We start from the raw sequence: 24,962 nt of genomic DNA, 5'->3' as shown, positions 1-24,962 counted from the left end.
GACACTCAGCCTCCGCATTTTACTCCAGACTCTGCTGTGTTTTTCAAGCTTTCTGTGCTCCTGGGGAGGCAGAACTGACAGTGCAGTTTATCCCTGAGCATCAGATTCAGTACATACACACCAATGATGTGCTGCCTGCTGAAATAATGTGACTGGAAACTCGTGTCCAACTGATCAAAATATGGAATCATGGGGAACTGATTTGTAGGTGTTCTTTTGATTAATCTAATAAATCTTGTTGCCTAAGCCTACTTAGTAAGCAGTATTGTACAGTACATGACAGCTAATTAACACAAAGTGAAAGGTGTGCAGAAAAAGACAGTCACAAAGACGGTGGCGTGTAATGAAGGTGTGAATAAACAGATAAAAGGCTTTCAACCTCACCTACTTTTTTACTTCCATGTGAAAACTCACACACAGGCATTACTTTCACACATATAGCATTTATAATGCAAAGCATGATGCATCCAGCGACTTCTCCCGGCAGATCTAATTATGGCCCACAGAATGAATGTACCTTCACCCATGAACCCAGTTATCTGCCTCTGTAGTTGGTGTTAGGAGGAAAGCCGCTAATGAACAAAGCTGCTAGCAGCAGGTGTATTGTTTTCCCGTATGCATACAAACCTTTCCATTTATATTAATTTAAACTTTAAGGGGCCACCACATTAAAGCTCCAGAAAACTGTGTCTTGAAGGGTTTTTGGCACGCGGATAGTAGGGAGAAGACAGAATGCTGGCAGCCTGTTAAAGCTCAGCACCCTGGAGTGAAGTACACTTGCAACAATGATGTATGGCCATGAAGAAGTGATGAACCATCTGCGCTCTGGGGGTGTTTGTGTGTCAAGGGCTGAATTTGAGATGTGTAAAACCCTTTAGAAGTTTTAAAATCTGCCAGTAGAGACACAAACAGCCTGTCTACGCAACAGCCAAAGTCGTTTTTATTCCAGCATGAAACAGATCTCACACAATATTAACACCCATTGTCAGTTAAATAAAAAAGGATATAAAACAAACATAGAAAAATGCAATACAAGATCTCTTCATTTTTTATCATTCTGGCCTGCAAAGGCTTTGATTCAATTCGTGATGCGAAAAGTCTACGCTGTTCTGGACGGGGAATAAAGCCTGTATTTGAAATGTACAATGCTCATAATAGAAAGGGAAAGAGCTTTACCCTGATGAAGATGTTCTGGGAGAGAAGCCCCAAAATCAATATGTGCTCTGTGGGGAAAATGAAGAGAAAATGATCTTATTTCTTACCAGCTGCAACCACGTAGAAATATGTTGTAAAGGTCAGCCAAGCTGCTTTAGGCTAAGTGTTTTTTTATTCATTCAAAAAACGGAGTTACTCCACTACAAGTCAATAAGATTTTGTGACTGATACATCTTTTGTGTCTGTGCTGTACTGACAATCCCCACTGTGCCATGATGGAAAACATCCTCCGCAGATTTCTTATCAAACAGCCAGCAGGATGTTTTATTAGACCATCCCAGTATGCTGTAGACATTCCCCAATTTAAAAGGTTTCTTACTATTAATGAAAAACTTGTCGACTTTACTCCAACTGAAATCTGCCAGGAGTCGCAGTGCCAAATTGCTACAAATGGTCTATTTTGGGGCCAAATTAGATGTATATTTGGTCAAGCAATGCACTCTACTTGTTTGACAGATTGGTGGAAAAATGATCAAATAGGTGCTAAAACAAAAAGTGAGATAGTTGCATAACACCTTAAATTGGTGATAGTGTTGATTGCATGATAAATACATCTGGAAAGTATTAATCAAATAAGATAAGTTAACAAATGTAAATAAATACATGACAAAACAAACAACGGACTGTATTTAATGCATTTGGATGGTGTGCTGATGGGACGGTAAGGCCTGTGTTTTGTTTTTTTGTTTTTTTTCAGCGCATGTGTGATTCTTCTTCATGTGTCATCTCCGTACAGTCAGGTCTAAAATGCTGACGGGATCCAGGATGTCAGACACCGTTGCAGCAGACGCAGGCTTCAGCTAGATCGAGCTCTGCGTCTTGATAAAAGCTGTCCTCTCGCACTGACCGTCCACTTCCTCGCTGTCTGATTCAGACTCGTAGGTGATCATGTCCTCATCGCCCCACACAGTGGGGATCCCCTTGTAGGAAATCCGTGCCTTCCTCTCCTGTCCTTGGCCAAAGCCAAAACCAAAGCCCACCCGTACCCCCCTCGTCTCTGAATACACAGAGGGCAGTTTGGTCCTCCAGCCCAAAGAGGTGCCACCTGAGCGCATCTGCAGCAAGAGGAAGACCCCGACGAAGGCAGCGAGGATGAAGGCACAGCAGAGCACGGCCACAATGGTAGGCAGCTGAGTGGACTGAACTACGCTGAACCCTGGAGGTTCCTCATCTTCTCCGCCGTTGTCTGCTGCTGCTGGGATCCCCCCCCCTGGCTCAGCTCCATCACCCTGGAGTCCTCCAGGTAGAGGGGATTTGCGCTGGACCTGGTTCTGGTGTAGGCAGGAGGTAAGGACCAGGTGGCTGTGAGGTGGGCAGGACAGGCAGTCTGTAGGCCCAGTGCCAGAGCAGGTGAGGCACGCGGGGTTACAGGGCAGGCAGGCTTGGACTGAGGACAAGTCCACCCAGTTCTCCAGGGAAAGATTGAGGAGCTGCGGCCCAGAGGTGAAGCCAGGTGGACACAACTTGACACAACCCTGGAGGAAGAGGGAGAAGCCGGAGCTGCACTCTGGATGGGGAGAGGGAGATGAAAACATGAGGGAGTTTGGGTCTCCTCCAATCCAACAAACACAATAAAAATCTACAGATACCCACATCCGCAAATAAAAAATATTTTATGGGTCCCATCATTTTTTAGAAAGTTTACCGGCAAGAATTACAATGTATGTCATCTACGGCTCGATTTTGTCTGCAGATTATTTTCTCCACTAACTGATTCATTGTTTGATATATACAAGGTTAGGACATTTGTCCAAAACCTAAAAACACAGTTTACAATAAGTTAGACTAGGAAAAACAGAAAATTCTCACATCTGAGAAAATAAAACCAACTAATGATTGTCACTGAGTCTTGATTTAAAAAACAAAACAAAAACAGACTTAAAGGGTCAACTGGTTACCAATTAATCGACAAATTGGTTAATCTTTTAATATGTAATGTAATTTGGTATTTATTACAGGGGAAGTTCAGACATAGTTCTGAGACACAAAACGCAGTAATGTGTTCATTTCAGTTTTTATGGGACAATATTAACTGCCAAATTATAAATTACTAAAAAACAGAGATCCATTTAAAACTATGTAAATATTAATTCATATATATTACTATAGATTATATTTGTCAACTTATATGCTTGTCTGTATTTTGCTCATAGAAAGACACAATTATACCAATCAGTGGGGACTGATAACAAATGAACACTGTGTCTCTTTTCCCAGGAATGAATATATAATTGTACATATATATACATAATTATTTCAAAATTACAAAGCTCATTCCAGGAACCTTCCTGTTCTTTCACAGGAACACTGGCTACTTGGCACCTGTAAATTAACGCATTACCAATAACTCATTAAATGTAGATTTTTACATCATTTTTGATGAGTGAATTAATCAAGAAGAAAGCGTCTGAAAGCTTTGGAGCAGAATGAACTCTGCATACTCATCTGCCTTTAAATGAGGGAGTCATCCTCCTCAGCAGTTGTTTACAACTAAGCACCTCTTTGCATTGATGCAGTATCAATCTCCCCTGCTAGTCCTCCATACGTCCCCCTCTGATTCAAACTAATACGACATATGGCGATGTGCATATTTATGGTGTGTGTAAACATATGCATGGGTGGCTTGTAAATGGGCAATGTGGATTCACAACGTCCACCTCTCGCAAGTTGATATAGCCGACACAGTCTGATTCGTCTGTGTTGTAATGCACCAGCAACAATACAAATGAGCCCATTCAGCTTAAAAGGCCCCTGTTCAAAGTTTGTGTGTCAGCGGAAGCCAAAATTAGGATCTCACCGATACAGATCTGCTGGGCATCAAAGGTCTTGCAGCTGTTGTTGGACGGCCGAGGGAAGTCAGATGATGAGGGGTTAACAACACTGGGTCCGGTACCCCACAAGGTAAGAGTGAACTGACTCAACACACCTGAAATAGAGAGAGAGGAACGATGTGTAAGAGAATATCAATTTAACACTTTTCGGAGGAGGAAACTGGCTGAGAAACTTGAGAAAGATAATATGGGGGTGGAAGGAATGGAAAGTGATGTGAGTGGACCAACCACCAGCACTAGAGGAGGATCAACACCAGAATAGTAAGAGACGCGTTCCTATCTCATTTCCCCTGCTGCTCAGAAGAAACAAAGCCCACTGGAAAACTCAAGGACTTAACGAGTTAACTCTTACAGAATATGCTGCATTTTGGCTTTTGAAAGAAAATGCAAACCCATAGCTGGAAAAAGAAAAAAAAAATCTTAAGATGCTGAAGTTTTGATAATCAAAAGGCTGCCAACAACTTTTTAGCAGAGGAATCTCTCTCTACCCAGCTACTGTTTTAATCCAGTTGTGGTTTTGAGAGCCTCTTCCCCTGGTACCAGCAAAGGGAACCACTACAAAGGGATCGGGACTGAGAGAGGGGAATTGAGGAGAGGCTATTTAGAAAAGCATGAAAATGAAAAAGCCTTGAAGGGCTGATGAGGGGACAGTGATCGCTGGCATGAATGTGGGTCTGATGTCACCAGACCGAACAATGAATGAAGATGAGTATAGTTACCATAGTCACGTCCATTAGCTGCGACGTTCTCTATTTCCAGGGTCCATTCCCCTTGAGGATCCTCATCCCATGAGTGGGTGGTCATAAAAGCCCAGTCGTTGAATCCCTCCGAGGAGAAGTCATTTGGCCTGGATGAAAAGGAGAGAGACAGCGTTTTGTATAATTTTTCTTCTGCTTTAGCATGCAGAACATATCTTTCAGAGAGAGAGAGAGAGAGAGCAGAGAGTATACTACAATTAAAATTGAGGTTTGTTTGTCTGGCAGAGAGAAAGGGAGAATTATATATGAGGTTTTGGCTGCTGGTGTGTATAGTCTTGCTGTTTTACAGTACCTGGGGAACAGCAGGGTGGAATGTGTGCCCAGTGGACTGATGAGATGAACGGCCAATTTTCCTCTCTGATTGTGGGAGAGAGTGAGGCGAGCCTGAACGTGTTCCAGGGAGCTGACATACTCCGGTCGTCCCCAGCAGGCGTCCACGCTCTTGCTGAATACCAGCTTGTTCCCGATGTCTCTGCAGGTTTGACAAGTGGAGTGGAGAGAGTGGTTAATGTTGTGTGGCTCCAGAGATGGACACAGACAATGTACAATCTACACAACCGTTCCAGCTCAGAAAACGGTGACATCTATCAGACTGAGCGGGATGATAGAGCGGCGAGCGCTCATAATGTGACAAACACGAAGAGCTCAAGATCACCCGTCTAACCTCGGTTCTGCCAGCATGGTGTGAACACACTGTCGCTGTGGCCTCACTGTAGTCCAATTCTGGGCTAGAGCCACCATAGCACCTGCATCCAGGAGCCCATAACCATATGAATGACTCACTGTGGGGAAAAAAGATGGAGGGATAAAGAGAGAATGGGAGGTTTGTGGAGATGAGACACAGAGAGAAAGTCAAACAACAATCCATTCTTTATAGAAATAACCACAGCATTATATTTGTGTCTCTATCCTGAACACACAGTCATACATGTCATTGATTAAAAAAAACAACTAAAAAGGCTGTGACCTTGTTTAAGATCAGTTTAAAAACTACAGCAGTTCAGCAGGAGAACAAACAACCAATTAGAAATGACCTACTCCATTTTCTTTTTGATTAGCTGAAATAATGGCACACTGTAATGCTTTGTCAGGTTAAATGAGCAGGGAGAAATGTTGGGAGAGAACAAATGAGCAAAATAGAGTGAGAGAGGTTATTATTATGTCCTTTTGTGCATAATAGCAAAGAAGCAAATACACTTACTGAGGAACAGAATAGATTTTTGCTCGCTCAAATTGAATTTCTCTTTGCGTGACGATTTTCTCGACAAACACAATACATGTGCTTGCAAAAAAATATTTGTCTATGCTCAAAAAACCACTCAGGATTGAAGCGCAAATGTAACGCTGTGTAGTACCATCTGTGCTTGATATGGATTATTGATCGTACCTCTGCGTCCCACTCCATTGGTCTTCCAGTCTCCGGCGCTGAGGTGTCTAGGCTGTGACATTCTCACCACCAAGTGCTGCATGTCCCTCCAGGTCAGGTTCATACTGCAGAGATAAAAGGGAGGAGAACAGAAGGACCGGTTTGAAGGTGTTGATAACATCAACATAATGAGTGCAGTCGCTGACCTCAACTGTCTGACAATACAGCAAGGAAATGCGAGGAGCTACGGGAGATGGAAAAGGTCAGGAGGCAGTAGACACACCTGAAATATAACACAGCTGAGCATTTATAGCCATACATGTTTGTAATATTATACTAAGGCATAAAGAGAGCCCGGGGGGGGGGGGGGGGGGTGTCAGTCAACCATAACAAAAGTATGGGTTCACATTATGGTTTTAATGCCGGCGTAAAATATCAGTATTAAAGGTACATCATAAGCTATTGTGCTGAAAGGTCAGAGAACACAGTAAAACAGTGAATACAGTACCGTGGAGGACTGTGTCTAGACCTCACTGTAATGATGGTTTCTAATGAGGTCTGGGATTTTGGGATAATTCACCTTCCACCCAATGAAAGTTTTTCTTTTTATATATAGATTTATTAAGAGGCACAGCAGAGAACCAGCAGATGAGCAGCATTTGAGTCACCAACCTCTGCACAGGTTAAGATAATCAAACCATGAATCACACTGTTCACTGAGAGCAGCGCCGCAGCGGTCGGAAATAGGAACACAGAATTGCACTGTGGCGCATCACCTCTGCCGCTCTCTGAATCAGCATTCACATCTCGTGTCCTCTCATGTGTTATTAATGGACAAGATCCCCCATCCACTCAATGTCACCTCAGCGAAGAGCGAAAGGGGGGGAAAATAATAAAATAATAAAACACCAGAAAGCCATAACACTCTGCCTATTAAATGATTCCATCTCTGTGAATTCCGGTGTGGCCCCAGTACGATAAACTAGCTACTCTGTTATTACTGCTGCTCGTCGGGAGGGTGTGGAGGGAACTCTGTGTGTGTGTGTGGGGTGGGGGGTGGGTGTGCTAACTGAGAAATACTGACTCTAGTTTGGTGTTGAAAGAAAGAGATAGTCTAGTCTGGTGTAAAGCTTAGCTCTGTCACTTGCTTCCCTTCTGTCTTCATATTAAAGGTGACAGCGAGGAGATAAATGGTGTATACCTGCACTGGAACTGGCCAGTGAGGTAATAATGGATGTGATTTGACACCTGTCAGCTAATCGCTACTGTGGAAACGAGGAGAATTATGCAGAGTAGGAGACCGCTGACAGATAAGAGGACTTAACATGCACGAGATATGACTAAAGATACGACCATAATGGAACACATTAGAGCTGCTGACAGAAACTTGGATTCTGTTACCTGGAGTACTGAGTGAATGAGAACGAGAGACTTTCCCTAGTTTAAAACCTTTCCGCCGGCCCTACAGGTATTCAGATGTCTGTGTGGGCTGGATCTGCTGTTTTGTCTTGCTAATTAACTGATTATCAAAAGCTTAATTTGCTGAGGAAAGACTTTCTGGGCTGGGATTTAAGCCAAAGCCGACTCCCAGACGCGAATGTGCACTTCCAGACAGGAGTGCACGCACGTACACACACATGCATCTCCTGCGAGCCTGCAGTGCTGCATCTCAAATTAAGTTTACAGTAAAATTAAATATTTAAAGTGTTTACTTTGTTGATTTTCTACTGTACTTGCTACAAAATAGCTCTATGGTTACAGGGGGAGGATGTGTTATTCGTACTCACTTAGCCTCCAGAGCCAGAGCGATGATCCCAGCAGCCAGCGGGGCCGAAGCGGACGTCCCTGTGTGAGAGTCTGTGCATTTTTGCCTCAGGTCTGTGGTCACCTTGGAGACAGCAGCACAGAGAAGTAGAGACAGTTAATATGACACATTGAGTTTCCCACTTTAGTATAAGTGAACGTCACGGTGAGAGAAGTTGAGTGTTAGACAGGGGCGCTCTGCCTGCAACAGTTGGATACGGGGAAGAGGGGAGGAGGAGGAGGAGTAGGAGGAAGAGGAGGAGGAGGACAGAATCAGCAGGTAGGTTCAGTCACAGCTCTGTGGATTGCTGCCAAAGGGTCACAGCCGGGACAGCAGGGAATGTCAGCCAAATCAGTGCAGCCAACTCTGGTGGTGATGGGTTGAAGTATGTTAGCACACCAGGTATACCTCTGCTTTCGATCTGTGCCGCTGCCAGAAAGCTAATGAGGCCTGTTTGGGTCACGATGGGGACACGTCAGAAATGACAAGACGCCAAAGGGCAAGGCGAGCTGTGAAGGTTAAGGACAGAGTCTTGGTTTGCCACATTGTGCCTGACAGATTGTGGTGCTAATGATGCGCTATTATCTGTGGGAAGATGTTGTTGTGTCAGAGGAGTAAACAAAAGAAGGGCAGTTCTCCACACAAGCTGATTGTTTGATTAGAAGTGGGAACAAGAATATAAAACACTAATCTTTTATTTATTGTTTTAATCTATTATGTGAAATGTATTTGGCTAAGCAGTTTGTTACAATACAGAGAAGCTATGAACAGTTTGAACATGTACACAAAACACTTAAAAACCATTTATTTGATGAAAACCTCATACTGTACTGTGATTTTAACATTGTGTTAAGCACAATGCCTCAAGGGCCAGTCAATGAATTTTGTATTTTTAGCCACACTGAAGTATTCTGTTTATTATGTCCTTCCTTGTTGGGAAAACAAGAGAAGGTGAAGAACAACAAAGGGTGCAGACAAGGCCGTCATTCTTAGTTGCAAGTGCTGTAAACAATATTTGTTTTTCTCTGCCTCCATCTGCAAAAATCTATACTCTCAACAAATGATGGGTGACCACATATGTCCAATGGATGAGCTATTTGTGAGTCCAAATTGCATTTATTTTAAAGTCTGCTTTGCTTGGCATTTGAGAGTCTAAACAGAAATCTACCAAACACAAAAATACCAATTTCAGAAGAGACGAAAATGGTATGAATCAAGTAATATGACAAATGACAGCCTCTGACTGCTAAAGCAACAATACAAAGTGACTGCTATGGTATATTTTAAATTGACTTCAATTTCACCCATTTGATGAGTTGTGTTTGCTTGCCTGCAGCACGCCTCTGGTGTATTTTAGACGGAATAGTAGATTTAGTGTTGTTTTATGTTATTCTTTGTCCCTGAGGCGAATCTTTCTTCAGCTGACAACAGCTTGAAGGAAGCATGTGGCATTTCTCAGTGTTTGTCAGCTTTGCTCACTGTATGCTACACATCAACCACTCTGATTCTGACAGTTAGATGCCTATTTTTAAAAGAGTCAAAATTGTTGTGTGAGTATACACTTGAAAAGGGTTCATTTTGAATGTAGCAGCATCAGCTTTTGGGCTGACTGATGCAGCGTATGAGATGTACAGTTATTTTTGCAATCTTGAATTTACAGTGTGTGTATTGTTTGAAGTATAAAATCAATCCTACACAGTCTGAGGTGTTCAAAGTGTGTGAGAGAGTGTGTGTGTACACCCACTATCTGCTTCTCCCCCGGGTTTCCAGAGCTGAAGGTGGTAGCGAGGGTGGAGGAGCAGGGCTCACTGTACCAGGGCACGTTGCCGGACTGCGTGGTGCTGCTGATGGACAGGGTGTAAATGCTGTTGGTGTAGCCATCACAGTTACAGCTGTCCTGCTCCCTTCCACCATTTCCTGAGGCCCACACGAAAATAGAGCCTAGTCCGCCGCGTCCCTGTAGTGAAACAACACACTTGTAATCCATTGACATTCACAGAATAGGTTAAAAGAGAAAGACAGAGCGCGAGAGAGCGACTAACAAGAGCTGGTTGAAGTGTGAAAAACTGCCTTTGACAAAGACATGCCTCTCACTGCTTAAATGCCTTGTCACTTTCATAAGTTCTTGCAGAAACTGTGAACTGCTGTAGGCACAATTCTTATTAATACATCATAATGTCAGGCGACTTATTGCGTCACAACATCAAATAACAAACACAAGAAAAGTAATTATAAAATCTACCCAAGCAGAATACAATTTAGGGGCCTGATAGATGACAACATAATAACTGGCAGTGAGATTGTATTGCCACATTCTTACATATAGTATGTGACACACACATTTAATCCCATTGTGTCGGTGTTGCCAATATGAGGCTAACAATCTTGGGAGTGAGGGAGAGAGGTGGGGGGGTTATGACTGGTTATGATTAAAATTTGACTTAACATTTTAGTGAAGTAATAAAGTGTGTCATTTGTTGGCTCAGGAAAACAAGACACTCAAACCCTTTTTCATGCCTGTGTCTCCAGCCGATTAGATTACTGTAACTCTTTATTGGCTGGAATTCTGCAGAAATCAATGGACCGCCTTCAGCTTGTACGAACACACCTCACAAGTTGTAGAAATTGAGTACGGATTTTCTCAATTTTGGCCTCCCCGTGCCAGGTATGTATGTATACCTTCACAACAGATTTTTTACTGTTTATTTTTAAAGCACAGGATGGTCTGGCCTCTTTCTACAATGCTCACCGTCTTTCTTTCAATATGTAGCTGATGTTACCCTGAGGTCTGCTGAACAGTTGTTGCTGACTGTCCCCAAGGCCGGGCTGGAGACAGAGACAGAGGGCAGCAGGGCATCTGCTGTCAGGAAGCCATAACTCAGGAATAGCCTCTGGGCAGAGAGCAACCTCAGTGTCCTTTTATTAAAGTTTTACTTTTAAAATTTGCCTTTAATGAGAGCCTGAGTGTGAAGAACATATTGTTTTTGTAGAGATTATTTTTAGGGCCCGAGCACTGACAAGTCAGTGAGGGACCTATTGCTTTTGCCAAGATTCTTATTATTATACTTCATTATTTTTCACATTCTTATGCCGCGTAATGAATCGCATTTTTGGTGGCCTGAACATGCATGAAAACTGGCGTGCACCGATTTTCATTTTTCGAACACTGCTTTGAGGACTTTATGATGTTCACAGAATCATGAAACCTGCCACATAGGTTTCAAATCATGAGCTCTTTCATCTGATACCACATTTGCCCAACAGTTTGCCCCAACAGCTCAGTAGTACCCCCTAATGCCTTTTCCCACTTCAAACTCACCAAATTGGACACACTCGTCAAGACTCACAAGACAAGACTTTTTTGGTATAAGTTGCGCTTATACCAAAAAAAGAAAATTTGTGAGTTTTCAGTGCCAAGATGACTCTACAGCGCCCCCTAGAACATTAAAAGTTGAAGCCCCGCCTTCTACATACACGTACATGAATGAAATTTAGGATTCATATATATCATGACCAGACGCACAAAAAAGCCTCTTGGACCCATACCCGAAGTCCAACAGGAAGGCCTCGTACTGTAACGCACTCCTCCTACAGTTTTGACTACAGAGACTTCATATTCAAACTGTATCATCCTCAGACCTTGATTTTGTAAACTTGACGACAGATTTTACCTACGCTATACCAGGTGGGCGTGGCAGTCGTTTGTTTGTATAAACAAACAACTCCTTATACCTCCTCCATACATTGTCGGATGTTTATACATGCAGTGCGTGAATTGTCACACCTTCATTTTCAACATCATTGGGCGTGGGTGTGGCAAGGGGTCTCCATAGCACTCCCTAACAGCAGGTCATGTGACCAAAAACTTTGTCTGATCTTCGTGAAACTTACAGGACTCATAGCACTCATGGGTAAACCCCCAAATTAATTTTTTCTAAAATTTTCGCTCAAACAGGAAGTCGTTTATTGTGCATTTCCTGCGTCAATTTTCCGATTTTCCCACTGTGTTTAGAGGACTTTCCCGTCTTCACAGAATCACCAAACTACCCACATAGGTTCACACTCAGGAGCACTTTAATTTGAGACCATAACTGCCCCTGGGCGTGGCACAACAGCTCAATAGCGCCCCCTAATGCCTTTATCCATTTTGTACATTTTCACAAACTCAAAAATTGTACACATACGTCAACAGTCACACATATTGACTACTGACAAAGTTTGGGATTTTTAAGTGAGAAGATGACTCCACAGCGCCCCCTGGATGATTTCAAAGTTTAAGCCCCGCCTTCCACATTGACATAGAGAAATGAAATTGACAAGGCCTATGTATCATGTCCAGACGCACAAAAAAGCCTCTTGGACCCATACCCTAAGTCCAACAGGAAGTCGGCCATCCAGGCTAAAATGTTCAATTTGGATGATTTTTTATTATTATTATAGTTTTACGCCTTTTTGACAGCCTAAACATGCCCCAAAACTCACCAAAACTTGCAATCATGTCCGATCCTGCGAAAAATTTGATATTTTAAAGATCGTGGAAATGGCCGACGCAAAATGGATTAATAGCGCCCCCTAGAAAATTTAAAAAATCAAGCCCCTCGATCCAGATTGACATAGACAAAGAAAATTCGGTTAACACATGTATCATGTCCAGACGCACAAAATAGCCTCTTGGACCCATAGCCTAAGTCCAACAGGAAGTCGGCCATCCAGGCAAAAATGCTCAATCTTGACGCTTTTTTGGCCCTTCACCCACATTCCTTTTATGCTGAGAAGTCACCCAGACTCATTTGTGGTCTTAGTTTGCCATCTAGTGGAGACATTAACCCCATCACACAATGTTCACTTAAAGGCAAAGGAGCAAAGACATCTACATGACAGTTTTGACAGCCCTGCCACTGCCGCACGCACCAACGTGCACGTACGGTGCACGTTACAGTTGGGGGGAAAGCTGGGGGGTGCGAGGGCCCTTCGACACTGCTTGCAGTTTTCATTATCTGTTGCCATTGCATTTTTGAAAGGCTTGAGATGCACAAAAACTCATGAAAATTGGAAAACGCGAACATTCTATAGTGATTGGGCTCGGATATGGCCAGCGCTCTATAGTGCCCCCAAATGCAGGGCCATGCTGTGATAAGGCTGTTAGGTGTGGATATTAATGAAATTGGGTTGATAATTGCTCTCTTCATTCTGGACATATTTCTTCAAATGTTTTTGCCAAGACAAGAAATCAGCCATTTTGGATTTTGTGTGTCAATTTTCTTTTTACAAACACATTTTGAGGCCTTAAGGATGTGTGAAAACTTAAACTAAAAATCGAAACTTTGCGCACTTGTTTGAAAAATTAAGTATTTTGATTCGTATCGCAATTGGGCTTGGGCGTGGTATGTCTGCTCTAATGTGCCTTTTTAGTTGATCATTTTTGAGGCGCAAGCAGTAAACGAAAATGAAACATGGCACATGCATCAGAAGTGGTGTAACTTGATATCTGATATGGGTCTTGGGGTGGGGTGTGGCAAAATGGCTCAAGGTCGCCCCCTCAAAAATGTCAAAGTCAAAGCCCTCACCTTTAAATTTGATGTAGATGTGTGAAATTAAAGGTAGGGTTGGTAATCCTGTTCAGAAGCACTTTTTGTTATACTGGGTGAAATGGTCCTTCTATTATCAGAGGTATCAATACATTATGTCTTTAGAAAAAGGAACGTAAAAAAATCAGACCTCTGGCAGCCACAGGACTGATAAAACTCTGACCAATCCATGCTCTTCGCACCGAAAAGCAAAAACCAATCAGGTGCCTTCATGTCTAGTTCTGCATCCGCCCCCCTCTCTCCCTGCCTACTTCGCGCGTGCACAGTCTTCACCTGTCGCTGTTGCCGGTTTGTGGGGGCGTGGCTTGGACGGACTCACTGACAGGAGGGGGAGCAGAGGGGTGGAACTTAGAGGAGGCCGGAGGAGGTGCTATTTTCAAATCTTGCTAGCTCTCTTGCTAGCTTTCCAACATTACCAACCCTACCTTTAAGTAAGCCGATGCAACATCTCCAGACTTAAAAAACAGCCTCCTGGAGCCATACGCTAAGTCCAACGAGATGTCAGCCATTCTGAATTTATGTTGCAATTTTATGCAAAGTGAAGCCATTAACAGGCATTGCACTTTAACAATTAACCCAAGTGACTTCATTTGGTAGGTGACATCTCAAGAACTTTGTGATGTTAAATTGCACATTTTTTCGAGTTTTAATTAAACAGGTAGTTGTTGTAACGCCACTCTATATTTTGAATCTGCCCCAAATTTCTCTTGCTCTATATGAGTCTGGGCCTGAACATGTCTACATGTTAATACTGAAGCATAGTCATAGTGCCACCTACTGGCAACAGGAAGTCATCCTTATGTGACAAATATCGTCTGATTTACATGATATTTACATGTTGGTCTATATATAATATACAGCAACATGACGTATAATTAATGGGTGTTCTTTATATCGATGTCAGTTGCTCTCTGGTAAATATAATACTGCATTAATATTTCACTTATATAGTATTTTTATGGGCATCAGGAGGTAAGGCATGAATGATGAAATCAAATACAGTTTCCAATATATCATCTCCAGCGCCACGTTCTGCACACAGGAAATAATATTTTACCCTTTCACACAGTGTCCGATAATGTTGACAATTCAGAGCTGTGTCAATGTTTTCCAGTAATGACACCATGGCTGCCCCTCCCTCCCCCGTATGTGCGAGTTGAGGGGGCCTGTTCATCGCTGCTTGCAGATTTAATTAGTTTAAATTTTGCTGTCATGTTTTATTATGTTTTTTTTATTGTAAACATATTCAGCAAGTGTTTTTCTTCTGGGTTAGACACCATTAGGGGTTCAACCTCAAACCGTGTAGGATATGTCCACATAAGTACCTGAAACATACCCTGAAATATTCATTCAAATCAGCCACTAGGGGGAGCTACACATAAAAAAAGGGGCGTGGGGTAAAACAAATCAGACTGTAAATCAGAATTTGTTTGTTCAATCATTTTTTTTGCTCAATAGGTGGCGCCAGCAGTTCCAATCACACGCATGGGCCTGGCGCAAACTGGGCCATAAATCAATGACAGTATGTCCAAATTGGACTTGGGGGATATTTTTAATTAAGCTGTTGAGCCTTTCAACTTCTAACGGTTTGTGTTGGCTCGAACCCCAGAATTGCTGCTTGCGGCTATATTTTTCTATTTGTCTTTGATCTGTTTTTGAGTCTTATATATAAATGTAATTTTCTCACAACTCACATTTCTACTCAGTATTATTAAGATCCTGTCACTCAGAAGTTAATTAAACAAAATCAAGTAAAATTTTCCATCAACGTGGGGAAGCAAAAACCCAGACACTGTCTTCACAATAACACTTTTATTTGCTTCTTCTACCTACAGTTTGAGCCAAGTGGGTGGATAACATATTCACTTTTGGAACTAAGAAAAACAAGAAGTACAGAACCTATGGAGAGGGAAACAGAAAAAGAAAGTGGAGGGACCACTCTGACATCCCACATACAGAGAGCAGCGATGAAATAGTTGACGGGAAGCCAGAAATTAATAAGGTGAGAGGAAACAGATGTATACCATTTCTTCCTTTAGTCACCCACAGATACACACTGTTATATAAAAAGGGGGGGAAAAAACTTTCTGTTTTCAGTCAGTGTTTGATGGGGTAAGACTGAAGGGTGTTTCTTCTTTTGTTAAAGAATGTGATTGCCTGTCTTGTTCTGCTCTCTGCCTTCTTGAGTCTGGCCTGGCTGTTAAAAAAGAACATGAAAAAAAAAAAAAAAAAACCTAAACCTGTCACATTATCTGTTGTGGGGACTATGACGCCAAATGCGAAGATACTGGAATCTTCGCTTCCATATCACTGTTGTTGCAAAGCTGTTTTGTCTGGCACAGTTAATCAGAGACATTTTAAGCTACTAAGAGTATAAAGGGACCCCAATCTGACCCAAACACAGACTTTAAATGGGCTTATTCAGAGTTATTAAAATGATTATCCATTTAATTACCACAATGGATTGCTACATCTCCGTCTCAAAAATGGGCTTTCTTTAGAAAACTAAGGAGAAAAAAAAAGCCTCTACTGTGCTGTTTGTATAATGCTGCTCTATTCGAAAACAAGTCTGTCAGCTGTATTAATACTCCTAAACCTTCCAGGCCAATTTATGACCTGATGTTGTCTTTGCTGCAGGTTACAGAGGCCATTTGATAAGACTTCAGTGCCAGGGGTTATCTCGCTGCCAGGAGAACACACGCTGTACCAGAAAGGTCCCGTTGTGCTGCTGTCAGGCAATTTTTCCTCACTAACACACCGTGATATGTGGAGCATTTCACATTTAGGACATGATATATGAATCACTCTTTTCCACCGAGATTTTGCAGTTTCATTCATTTATACGCCAATTACTGCAGCCTTTGAATCTAACTATTGTTCTACATCAGTGACTGCTGCTCCGCTTCTATTTTCTTCCATCTCACATTTATCATTTCGCCGTGCTTTTGATGTAGCACACTGACACATGAGGAATGATGACATTAGCTTAAGATAATATGTCATACTCTTTACTCTATCCAACACTCAAGGACTAGCCATAGGGCGGTTAGCAAACTCAACTTGACTTTGTCTTTTTCTAAAGGTATATTTTGGGAAGATATCCTCCATTAAAAATGTACAGTATGATTGTATGGGTGGAAAACCTCATACCACATTGATGTGACAGGAAGGCTTTTATATTACTGAACAACAAAACCTTTTTTTCTTGCTGGTATAGAAATTATTTCATATGTGGCTTACAGAGCTGCTTTGAGTTGGATTGTGATGTTTGAAGAAACAGTGAAGATATTAGTTAACTTAAAGTCAAAGCTTATGCTCTAACTGACCTTGGTGATTCCCTGCAGGAAAGCCTCCTTGGCCAGCTTGGCAGGGCCGTCAAGCGACTTGCCGTCGTCTTCTGGGCCCCAGCTGGCACTGTAAATGTGGATATGCTGAGGATTGAGGCTGAGAGAGTGGGCCTCCACCACGTCTGTCACCTCCCCATCCAACATACGAACTCCTGTAAAATGCACAAGCAACGCAGTACAGATTAAGACACAGAATTGGAGATGGGAAAAGTGGCGGAGAATGACAGATGGTAAAGAGATAGCGAGCGTGTGAATTTTAGCTTCAGATGGGAGGAAAGATGTCAAAACCTGAGGGGAAAAAAAACCGCAGCATTAGATGACAAGTAGAGAAAAAGTTGTCATAAAAAAACAGAGAGAAATTGGTCGGACAAAGAATTTTATCTTCTGCCACAAAAAAACAAAAACAAAATATGAAAACAGGAGAAACAAAAGACTTCACAGGAAAAAACAACAACAAAGGCTTCAAAGAATTTCACTTTTTAATGAGTAACCATATAAAGTGTCACACACAGATGCTGCTCCAATGGATATTACACTATTTTATCTTAACATAAACAAAAAAAAATCCAGCTGGTTTTTAAACAAAGAAAGGCCTGTTGCCTGACCCCTACAACCACACAGAAAGGATATGTAAACAAATCTAACAGACCGCAGAAAAGAGGAGAGTCAAGCACGTACACACAAACACACACACGCACATATAAATGAGCTGAGAGTCCAGAGCCTTCAACAGACTGCTGTGTCCATAGGGTAGCACCAAATGTCACCTTTCATCATACCTGAACGCAACCCTGTCTGAGCCTTTGAAGTGAGCAGCCTCAGATCAGTCCTCTGAACATTAATGGTTGTAGAGAGGCATGAAATGAACCACTCTCAAATAAGGTCCATTACTGGGAGAGGACCCCAGGACCTCAGAGGCAACACTATGACTGACGACGTCCACATTAAGACTTCAATAATCCATTCTAGACAACCTGCCTGGCCCCGCAGCCACAAACACATGCCAGTAGGGATGCAGCCAAAGCAGTAATTACTCTGTTGACGTGGGGATTCAGTGTAACGCAAGTTTGAATACTGAGTAGCCTGAAAAAAACGTAGCTGGGCTCAACATGCAACATAAAGCACCATGGGCCTCATGCAAGAAGAAGCACTCGTATGAACAGATTTGTTCTTAAGATGCAATGAGGAGTGATTCAAGAACATTTGTGGCATTCATGAATTTTCTTGTACTTACAATTTTCTTTTAGGTAGGAACAAAATTTACAAGTGGTTCAGACCTGTCGTATTTGTCACGAATAAATAATCTCTGCCTTTCTCTTAAAGGAGAGAAACACCTGTTTGACTTAAAATTATAATCGCCCAATCAGAATACATTTTGAGTTTAAATATGATACTGACATTTATTTAAAAAAATTAACATATAATTAAAAGAAATTGAATGCAAAATCGATATTCTGTTTTTTAGATGTTATGATTTGTATTGCCATATTTTGGTGCAGCAACTTCTACATTTCAGCAGTTTCTATGGAACTTCTCTCACTCTGACAGCTGCCTCTGCGTATCCTTGCAGGTGTTCAGTATCCTGTTGTGTTGCAGCTGACAGTCTAACTTCACCTGTAGACTATAATATTCTCCCTTAATATCTCTGTGACTGGCACATCCCTTGACCATCTCCCATCATGGAGCACTTTGCTTTAGAAAGATGTTTTTTAGGATCTGACTTCATGTCAAATCATTTCTTCTTTACTTCTGTCACAGTGCAGAGCTGATCTGATGACAAGTTAGTTGGATTCATACTTTGAAATGGTTTCGGGTCTCCTACTGTTACTCCTACATTTGATATGTTTCTATTTCTAGAAGCAGAACTCAAAGTATTTTTTTTCACTCTTTAGGAACTTGTGAATGTGGTGAATGAACGTCGCCCACAAATGGAGCAGAACATGGAGCCTTATATGGTAATTTCAGAGGCTTGGATTATGCCACTGATCACATCTCACAAATATGCACCTCCTCACAAACAGGTGGCAGTCATCAGGCTGAAACAAACAATTTACATCAAGTTCAGGCAGTTAAGACAGCTTGTTCAATCCCCCATAGGATATTCTTTTTTTTCTCTTATTGCTTTTTTCAAGAACAAATAAAAGAGAAAAATAAGAAAACATTCTTGCTTGAGGCCCATTGTTTGCTTGGTGATCATTATGTGCAGGCTGCTGTATTGCGGCAGTAAACATAATCACTGTCGTAACAATTCTCATCAACTTCCTGCAGCTCGACGAGTCCTTATTAAGCCACCGCTGTGCGAGTTCCACGCTGCTTCAGTAAGTCGGAAGTAGCAGGTAGAAAGGCAACTAAGCTCCCAGAGGGAACACAGGTACATTAGGTGGAAAAAAACACCAAGTGGGCAGAGTAGGGTTAATTGCAGGTTTTAAACACTAATCACTAATAATTGCTCGGTAAGGAAACACACATTTAGGCGTCCTCATAAACACGGCTGCTTGTGTTCACATGTACGCGCGCTCACACCATCGGTATTTGCGAGCAAATCACAGCTGTTTATAAACAATCGACTGACCCCATGACGTGAACAGATTCACAGAGGAGTAATTTATGAGAGCAGAGCCAGTGCACCGCACCGTCGGGAGATGAATGGTAATGAAGACAAAGAAGGAGAGTTAGGAGTAACATCTGTGAATGGGACTTCTTAGGGCTCCGGTGAGTCTTGTTGGCTGCCGTCATGTCAGTGACAGATTGTTTGGTGACAGAAATTACTAAAAGCCACCTCAGAATACTCTATCAAGTGCAAGAATTTTCAAGAGAGAATCTTCTAATCTAAATGTGTCTTTTTCTTTCAGATTGAATTTGTGATCACAGGTGTAAATTAAACAAACCTCTCGGAATATCTTATTTTGCAATGCATATCTGCACATGCTGACAGCTATGTTACTGTTCAAACAACAGCCTGCACTAACTTTTATGCCAGATCATTTACACAGTGGTTTGAAAAGAGGTGAGTTTCCTCGGCAGCAACATAATACTAAATGTAGGTTGTTGCCTCATTTGCAAAGGACTCAACATAACACTTTAAACATTAAACTTACTTTTTAACCAAAGTTTCAGTGCCAGATATAGGTGAGCTTGTTTGAAAAATAAAAATCAGACTGTTACAAAGTACAATCTGAAATCTACAGTACATGTTTATTAGCGCTGTCACTGTCCCCGATGATGACAATCTCAATACTGTCCATGTCTTGAGGATGTTTTGCTACTCATCTTAGAGGCATTTAATACTTGTTCGATTGCGTCGCTCTTTATGTTCAGGCAAGAGTCGTTAGAGCGACACTTGGGTTTTAACAAGCGCACAGCAGACTTAATGAAGTCATGATATACTCTTTCCCAGAGGGAAACTTGGGGAAAATGATGAAACGCTTTTCTTTTCAGTGGCGATGAATCAAGGACAATTCACTGCACGTCTCTAGCACACCTGATCTTTTTATACATGTGCATCTGAACAATAGGCTGTCAGTCAGTAAAGTAAGAAGGTGTTCAGTGCTCAGTGGATCCAGAGAAAAAGAACATAAGGATGCCAGCATTTAAATCTTTTATTGAGTCTATAATAAGCAGCACAGCTACATTTCTGAATCTGATTCAGGTCCCAGAATGAAGGGAGCTGAGCTGAAATTCCCTTTTATGTTAATTGGTTTGAATGTGAAAATGACTGTGCATATTATTTCTCATCAAAATAACATTCAACTGATTTAAATGAATATGATTGCTAATTAAATATTGCTCCTAATTAAAATCACAGTGGTATGCTTCACTCACCTCCAATTTTAGCGTTATAGGCCACCCCAACACCGCACACACCGTTGTTGGCTGCAGCTGCAACTTCTCCTGCACATCGAGTTCCATGTCTGGGAAGAGAGAAGATTCAAAGAAAGAGTAGAAGAGAGAGAAGAAAGAGTCCATGAAAAGGAGACTAATGAGGGAATTTACACATCAAACAAGAACATTACACTAACTCAACTAAATACTGATAGTAAAAACAAGCAGTTAACATTTGGAACCTCTTGAACGGAGCAAGGCTTTTAAACAATACTGTAGCTGAAGTGATGCTAAAAATACGCCGCAGTTAAAAGAGAAGCACAAACCCCCGTGGCCCTATTGTAAGTGCAGCAGACTCATGTCTGAGTTGTAACGATGAGTGCCAGAAGGTCTGATATGTTTTTCTCATTTCAGGGCTATTCATTTGAAAAGTTTTGGTATTCAAGCCTTTGCTATAACAACACAGAGAACAAGTTTCACGGTGAACATGAGGTGCAATTAGAAGTATGCAGGACACACTCAACAGCACAAAACCTTCACTGCTCTGTCTCTGTGCTCTATCAAGCTTTGTTAGGTTTCAGAGGACGAGCAAACACTTCACATATCACAATCATACATCCAAAGAAAAAAACTGCATTAAGCATTACAGTGTGTGGAGCAAGTGAAATTGTCCCTTGACAACCAGATGCCAAACATGTTTGTTTTCCTAGTTGAGTCCCATTCACACATCATGTTTGAAGGCCAAAATAACATATTTTCTCAGTTGGCTTCTTATCATGAGCACTGGGTTCCAATAATAAGACACTGTTATCTGCCAAAGTTTGAATAGCGTTGGTTGTTTTACATGAGATTTTTTCCATATTTGTGTTTTGGTCTTATACTGTAGTTGTAGGTACAGTGTCGTATATGTAGTATAGTTATAGTGAATAGTTTAAGTCTCACATGTAAAGAAGTGCTGTGTGCTTCTGTGCACCAGACTTTCGTAACATCTGGATCCATATGTAATGGCGCTTTGGGGTTATTTGCTTATATTGCCTCTGTAATACACTCTTAATAAAATAACTAATGATTTTGTTTTCCAAACTTAAATTTTATTGTTGCTTAATTTGTCATGAATATTCAATGTTTAAGAAATACTTTAAATAAGTACTACTACTACTTAGGAACACCAAAGATAAAAAACGTGTGTGTTTTTATGCATTCCTATCAGTGTCGGGTTGTTTTGATGCATCTGTGGGAATCAAAGACTATAGTCAATATACAGTATTTCCAGTATATTCTACTGTTCAAACACGGCTCATTCAGAGAGCTCCTCCTTTCTTCTACCTGATTTCTGATAATAAAACATTGGAAATCTTTTCTCCTGCTGCACAGGTTACAGGGTTACAGGATACAGGCTCTTCCAATCACACATATCTGAAGTAAAACCTGGGGACAAATACAAAGACCTGTCTAAAACTAACTTTGCCTTGACAGACAGTGGCCACAGGCCATCCAAATGAGATATGAGATTTTATCGATGTACATTAATGAGTCCCTCATTAATACCTTGAGTCTTGAGTTCTAGAGAACGGACAGGTTCCCCACAGAGCGTTGTCTGAAGCACATACCACTCCAACAGTTGTTTTACAGCTACATTTTTCACAAAAAACTGCTGCTGCTACATAACTGTCTTCTGAAAAATGGACTCCCCACAAAACAAGTCCCAGACTAAACCCTTCGAGTTCATACAGTATATTGTTCTCGAGGGAGCTGTCAAGTCACCATCAACTGCTGCCATTAATCCAATCTGAAACAAGCAAGCCATAAACTAATTAGTTTAGCTCTGTCAATCACAAACCACATCTTAGAAGAAACAATGATGCTGCCCCAGTAGCATACTGGTCAAGACACATACCACATAACCACAATGTCCACTGTTAGAGTCCAACTTCACACCTTCGTTGTTGTTATACCACACTCTCTACATGTTTTCTGTCCCGCTACACTTTCAACAATCAAATAAAGACAAAAACACCAATCAAATAATGAAGCAGTGAAAAGTTTAGATTGAAACCTTTCCAGCTTTGCATCACTCCTGGCAAAAAAAATAATCATTTGTGAAATGGATTTAATTTGTTTAATTGTCTTTTGGGGTTGAGGCGGTGCGATCAGACTTTGAATGGGTGAAACAGAACGGGCATTTGGCATTTAACACAGGTCATTAAGACTTTCTCCTGATTACAGTACAGATATCTGATTAGGAGGTGGAGTTTCACACCAGTCTCTTGGACGTGCTGTGTGAATGTTATCGGAACGAAGCTAATTACATCCACAGTATTGTTTTGGAAGAGCTAAAAATTACTTCCTTTTTGATCTCCCGACCTCCCTCATGATGAGGCAGAGGACAAAGTCGTTTCACAGGGTCAGAGCACGGCTACGCCTCCAGCTGGGATCCTGATTAGAGTCTGTGTAGCTGTGTGATGTATTACCCACCCGCTAATTCACAGTTTCGTTTCCTCTAACATATTTTACCAGAGGATCACCATGGTTTTTTTCTTAATCATCCTTCCTTTTTTTTAATAAGCTCAGAGTTTATAATGTCAGTTTATAAAAACAGAGCACAGGACAAAAGGATAGTATGAAAATGAAAAAACAAAACAAAGTTGCAGTTACATGTTTCCCCTAATACATAATTTATCACATGACCCCACTGTCACCAACTATAAGCACTTAAAGGATTTTTAAACAAGCACTCAAATGATTTGACAGGGTTTATTTTTCACTGTTACAACACGTGGCAGGGTGTAATACATCAGGAATGCAATTAAAATGTTATCATTGCTATCAAGAGGTTAAACTACATTGTTTTACAGCTAACTAGCTCATTTCAGATTGTATTAATAGTGGCAGTTGATGGTGACTTGACGGCTCCCTCGAGAACAATATATATACTCAGGGGTTAAATTAAGACTTGTTATGTGGGGAGTCCATTTTTCATCAGACAGTTATCTAGCAGCAGTAGTTTTTGTGAAAAATACAGCTTCAAACACTGTAATGACCCAATTCACGTTAGTGAATTATTAAACCAATCAGTTCATATATATGATTATTAAAGAAACCTTCAGCGTATGAATAACCTTGAGGCACATTCACAGTTCATCAGATTCTATGCATGCTGATTTCGATACGGCAGAATATGTCTGTGTCCATGTGAAGTGGCCAGCGTACCTTTTGGTAAGTATCTTTTGTTTAATTAAAGCACTAAAAGACACAAACCTGCCCACTCATTACATTTTAGCTCCCCACTATGCGACTGACAATGTCTGACTGACTGGCCATACAAGCTCGTCCACACAAATCAATTATGTTATTACGTACTGAAACACTGCAGAGTGGCCGCTGAATGGTGACTGTCGGTCATTTCAACCCAGAAACATTTGAACTATTATACCACTACTGTAGCTCTCATGCTAATCATTTGCATGTAGGTAATACTTTGTTCTCACGCTACAAAAATATAAGCACATACACAAATAATTTAATTTGCTCAAATTTTTATATTTTAATGTTCTGTGTGTCTAACATAAAACACAAAAACTAAAGTAGATCAAATCTGTATTTGAATGCATAGGGGTTCCTAAGGGCCAAATTTGCAAAGAATTGATTGCATCCGCTAAAGCACTGTGAACTACAAAACATTTACATCCAAAGTCTGCCCTGTTTTAAAGGTCCTATTCACAAAAGACATTGCGCTAATGATATGCTCGCGCAAACACAGACATTAGGTTTTGCTGAGTGCATTTTGTCCTTGTTTTTGCATTTGATTGAGTAAGTTGAGCTGTGTCCAGTGTTTCAGGCTTTTCTTCATTTTGCAGCACACAAATTGGTCCATAATGAAAACTACAGAGAGCACAAAAGCCTCAATTTTGGTTAATTGACATAGGTGTGCAAACACAGACCTCTTAACAATCACATACCAATTTTCATGTATTTTGCTTATTTTACTTCTCTAGTATTTTGCATCTTTGACACAATCTACTGAAACATCAAATGCCAGAATATAACAATAAATGTGACTCAGGCAGGTTAGATAAATGTCCAAATCTTAGAATAATGTTGTTCAGGTGTCACTGAATGTATCTGCGATTTAACAGAAACATCAGTACTGATGATGTTTGTTGCCTACAGCTGGCTGCAGCAGCACACAGCAGCTGAAACAATAAATGCCTGTGCACATTTAAGCGTGCGG

General features: G+C 41.2%; 1 protein-coding gene across 2 annotated transcripts in view; it reads right to left on the bottom strand.

The window, feature by feature from the left end:
• Positions 1 to 831: 831 nt before the first annotated feature.
• furinb (furin (paired basic amino acid cleaving enzyme) b) overlaps positions 832 to 24,962 on the bottom strand; it is an 87,609-nt gene continuing 63,478 nt past the window's right edge. For both annotated transcript variants that reach the window (XM_062420304.1, XM_062420305.1), the window contains exons 7-16: positions 20,732 to 20,820; positions 16,889 to 17,061; positions 9,719 to 9,931; positions 7,958 to 8,058; positions 6,192 to 6,295; positions 5,469 to 5,586; positions 5,097 to 5,276; positions 4,766 to 4,893; positions 4,013 to 4,141; positions 832 to 2,722 (exon numbers count right to left, since the gene is read on the bottom strand). In XM_062420304.1, the coding sequence (XP_062276288.1) occupies positions 2,016 to 2,722; positions 4,013 to 4,141; positions 4,766 to 4,893; positions 5,097 to 5,276; positions 5,469 to 5,586; positions 6,192 to 6,295; positions 7,958 to 8,058; positions 9,719 to 9,931; positions 16,889 to 17,061; positions 20,732 to 20,820 (1,942 nt within the window). In that variant the 3' untranslated portion in view covers positions 832 to 2,015. The remainder of the gene's footprint in view (positions 2,723 to 4,012; positions 4,142 to 4,765; positions 4,894 to 5,096; positions 5,277 to 5,468; positions 5,587 to 6,191; positions 6,296 to 7,957; positions 8,059 to 9,718; positions 9,932 to 16,888; positions 17,062 to 20,731; positions 20,821 to 24,962) is intronic.

The sequence above is a fragment of the Scomber scombrus genome, chromosome 6, assembly GCF_963691925.1.
Source record: "Scomber scombrus chromosome 6, fScoSco1.1, whole genome shotgun sequence".
NCBI classification, from domain to species: domain Eukaryota; kingdom Metazoa; phylum Chordata; class Actinopteri; order Scombriformes; family Scombridae; genus Scomber; species Scomber scombrus.
The sequence above is the reverse complement of the archived record's forward strand: the minus strand, read 5'-3'. Positions and strand labels throughout refer to the sequence as shown.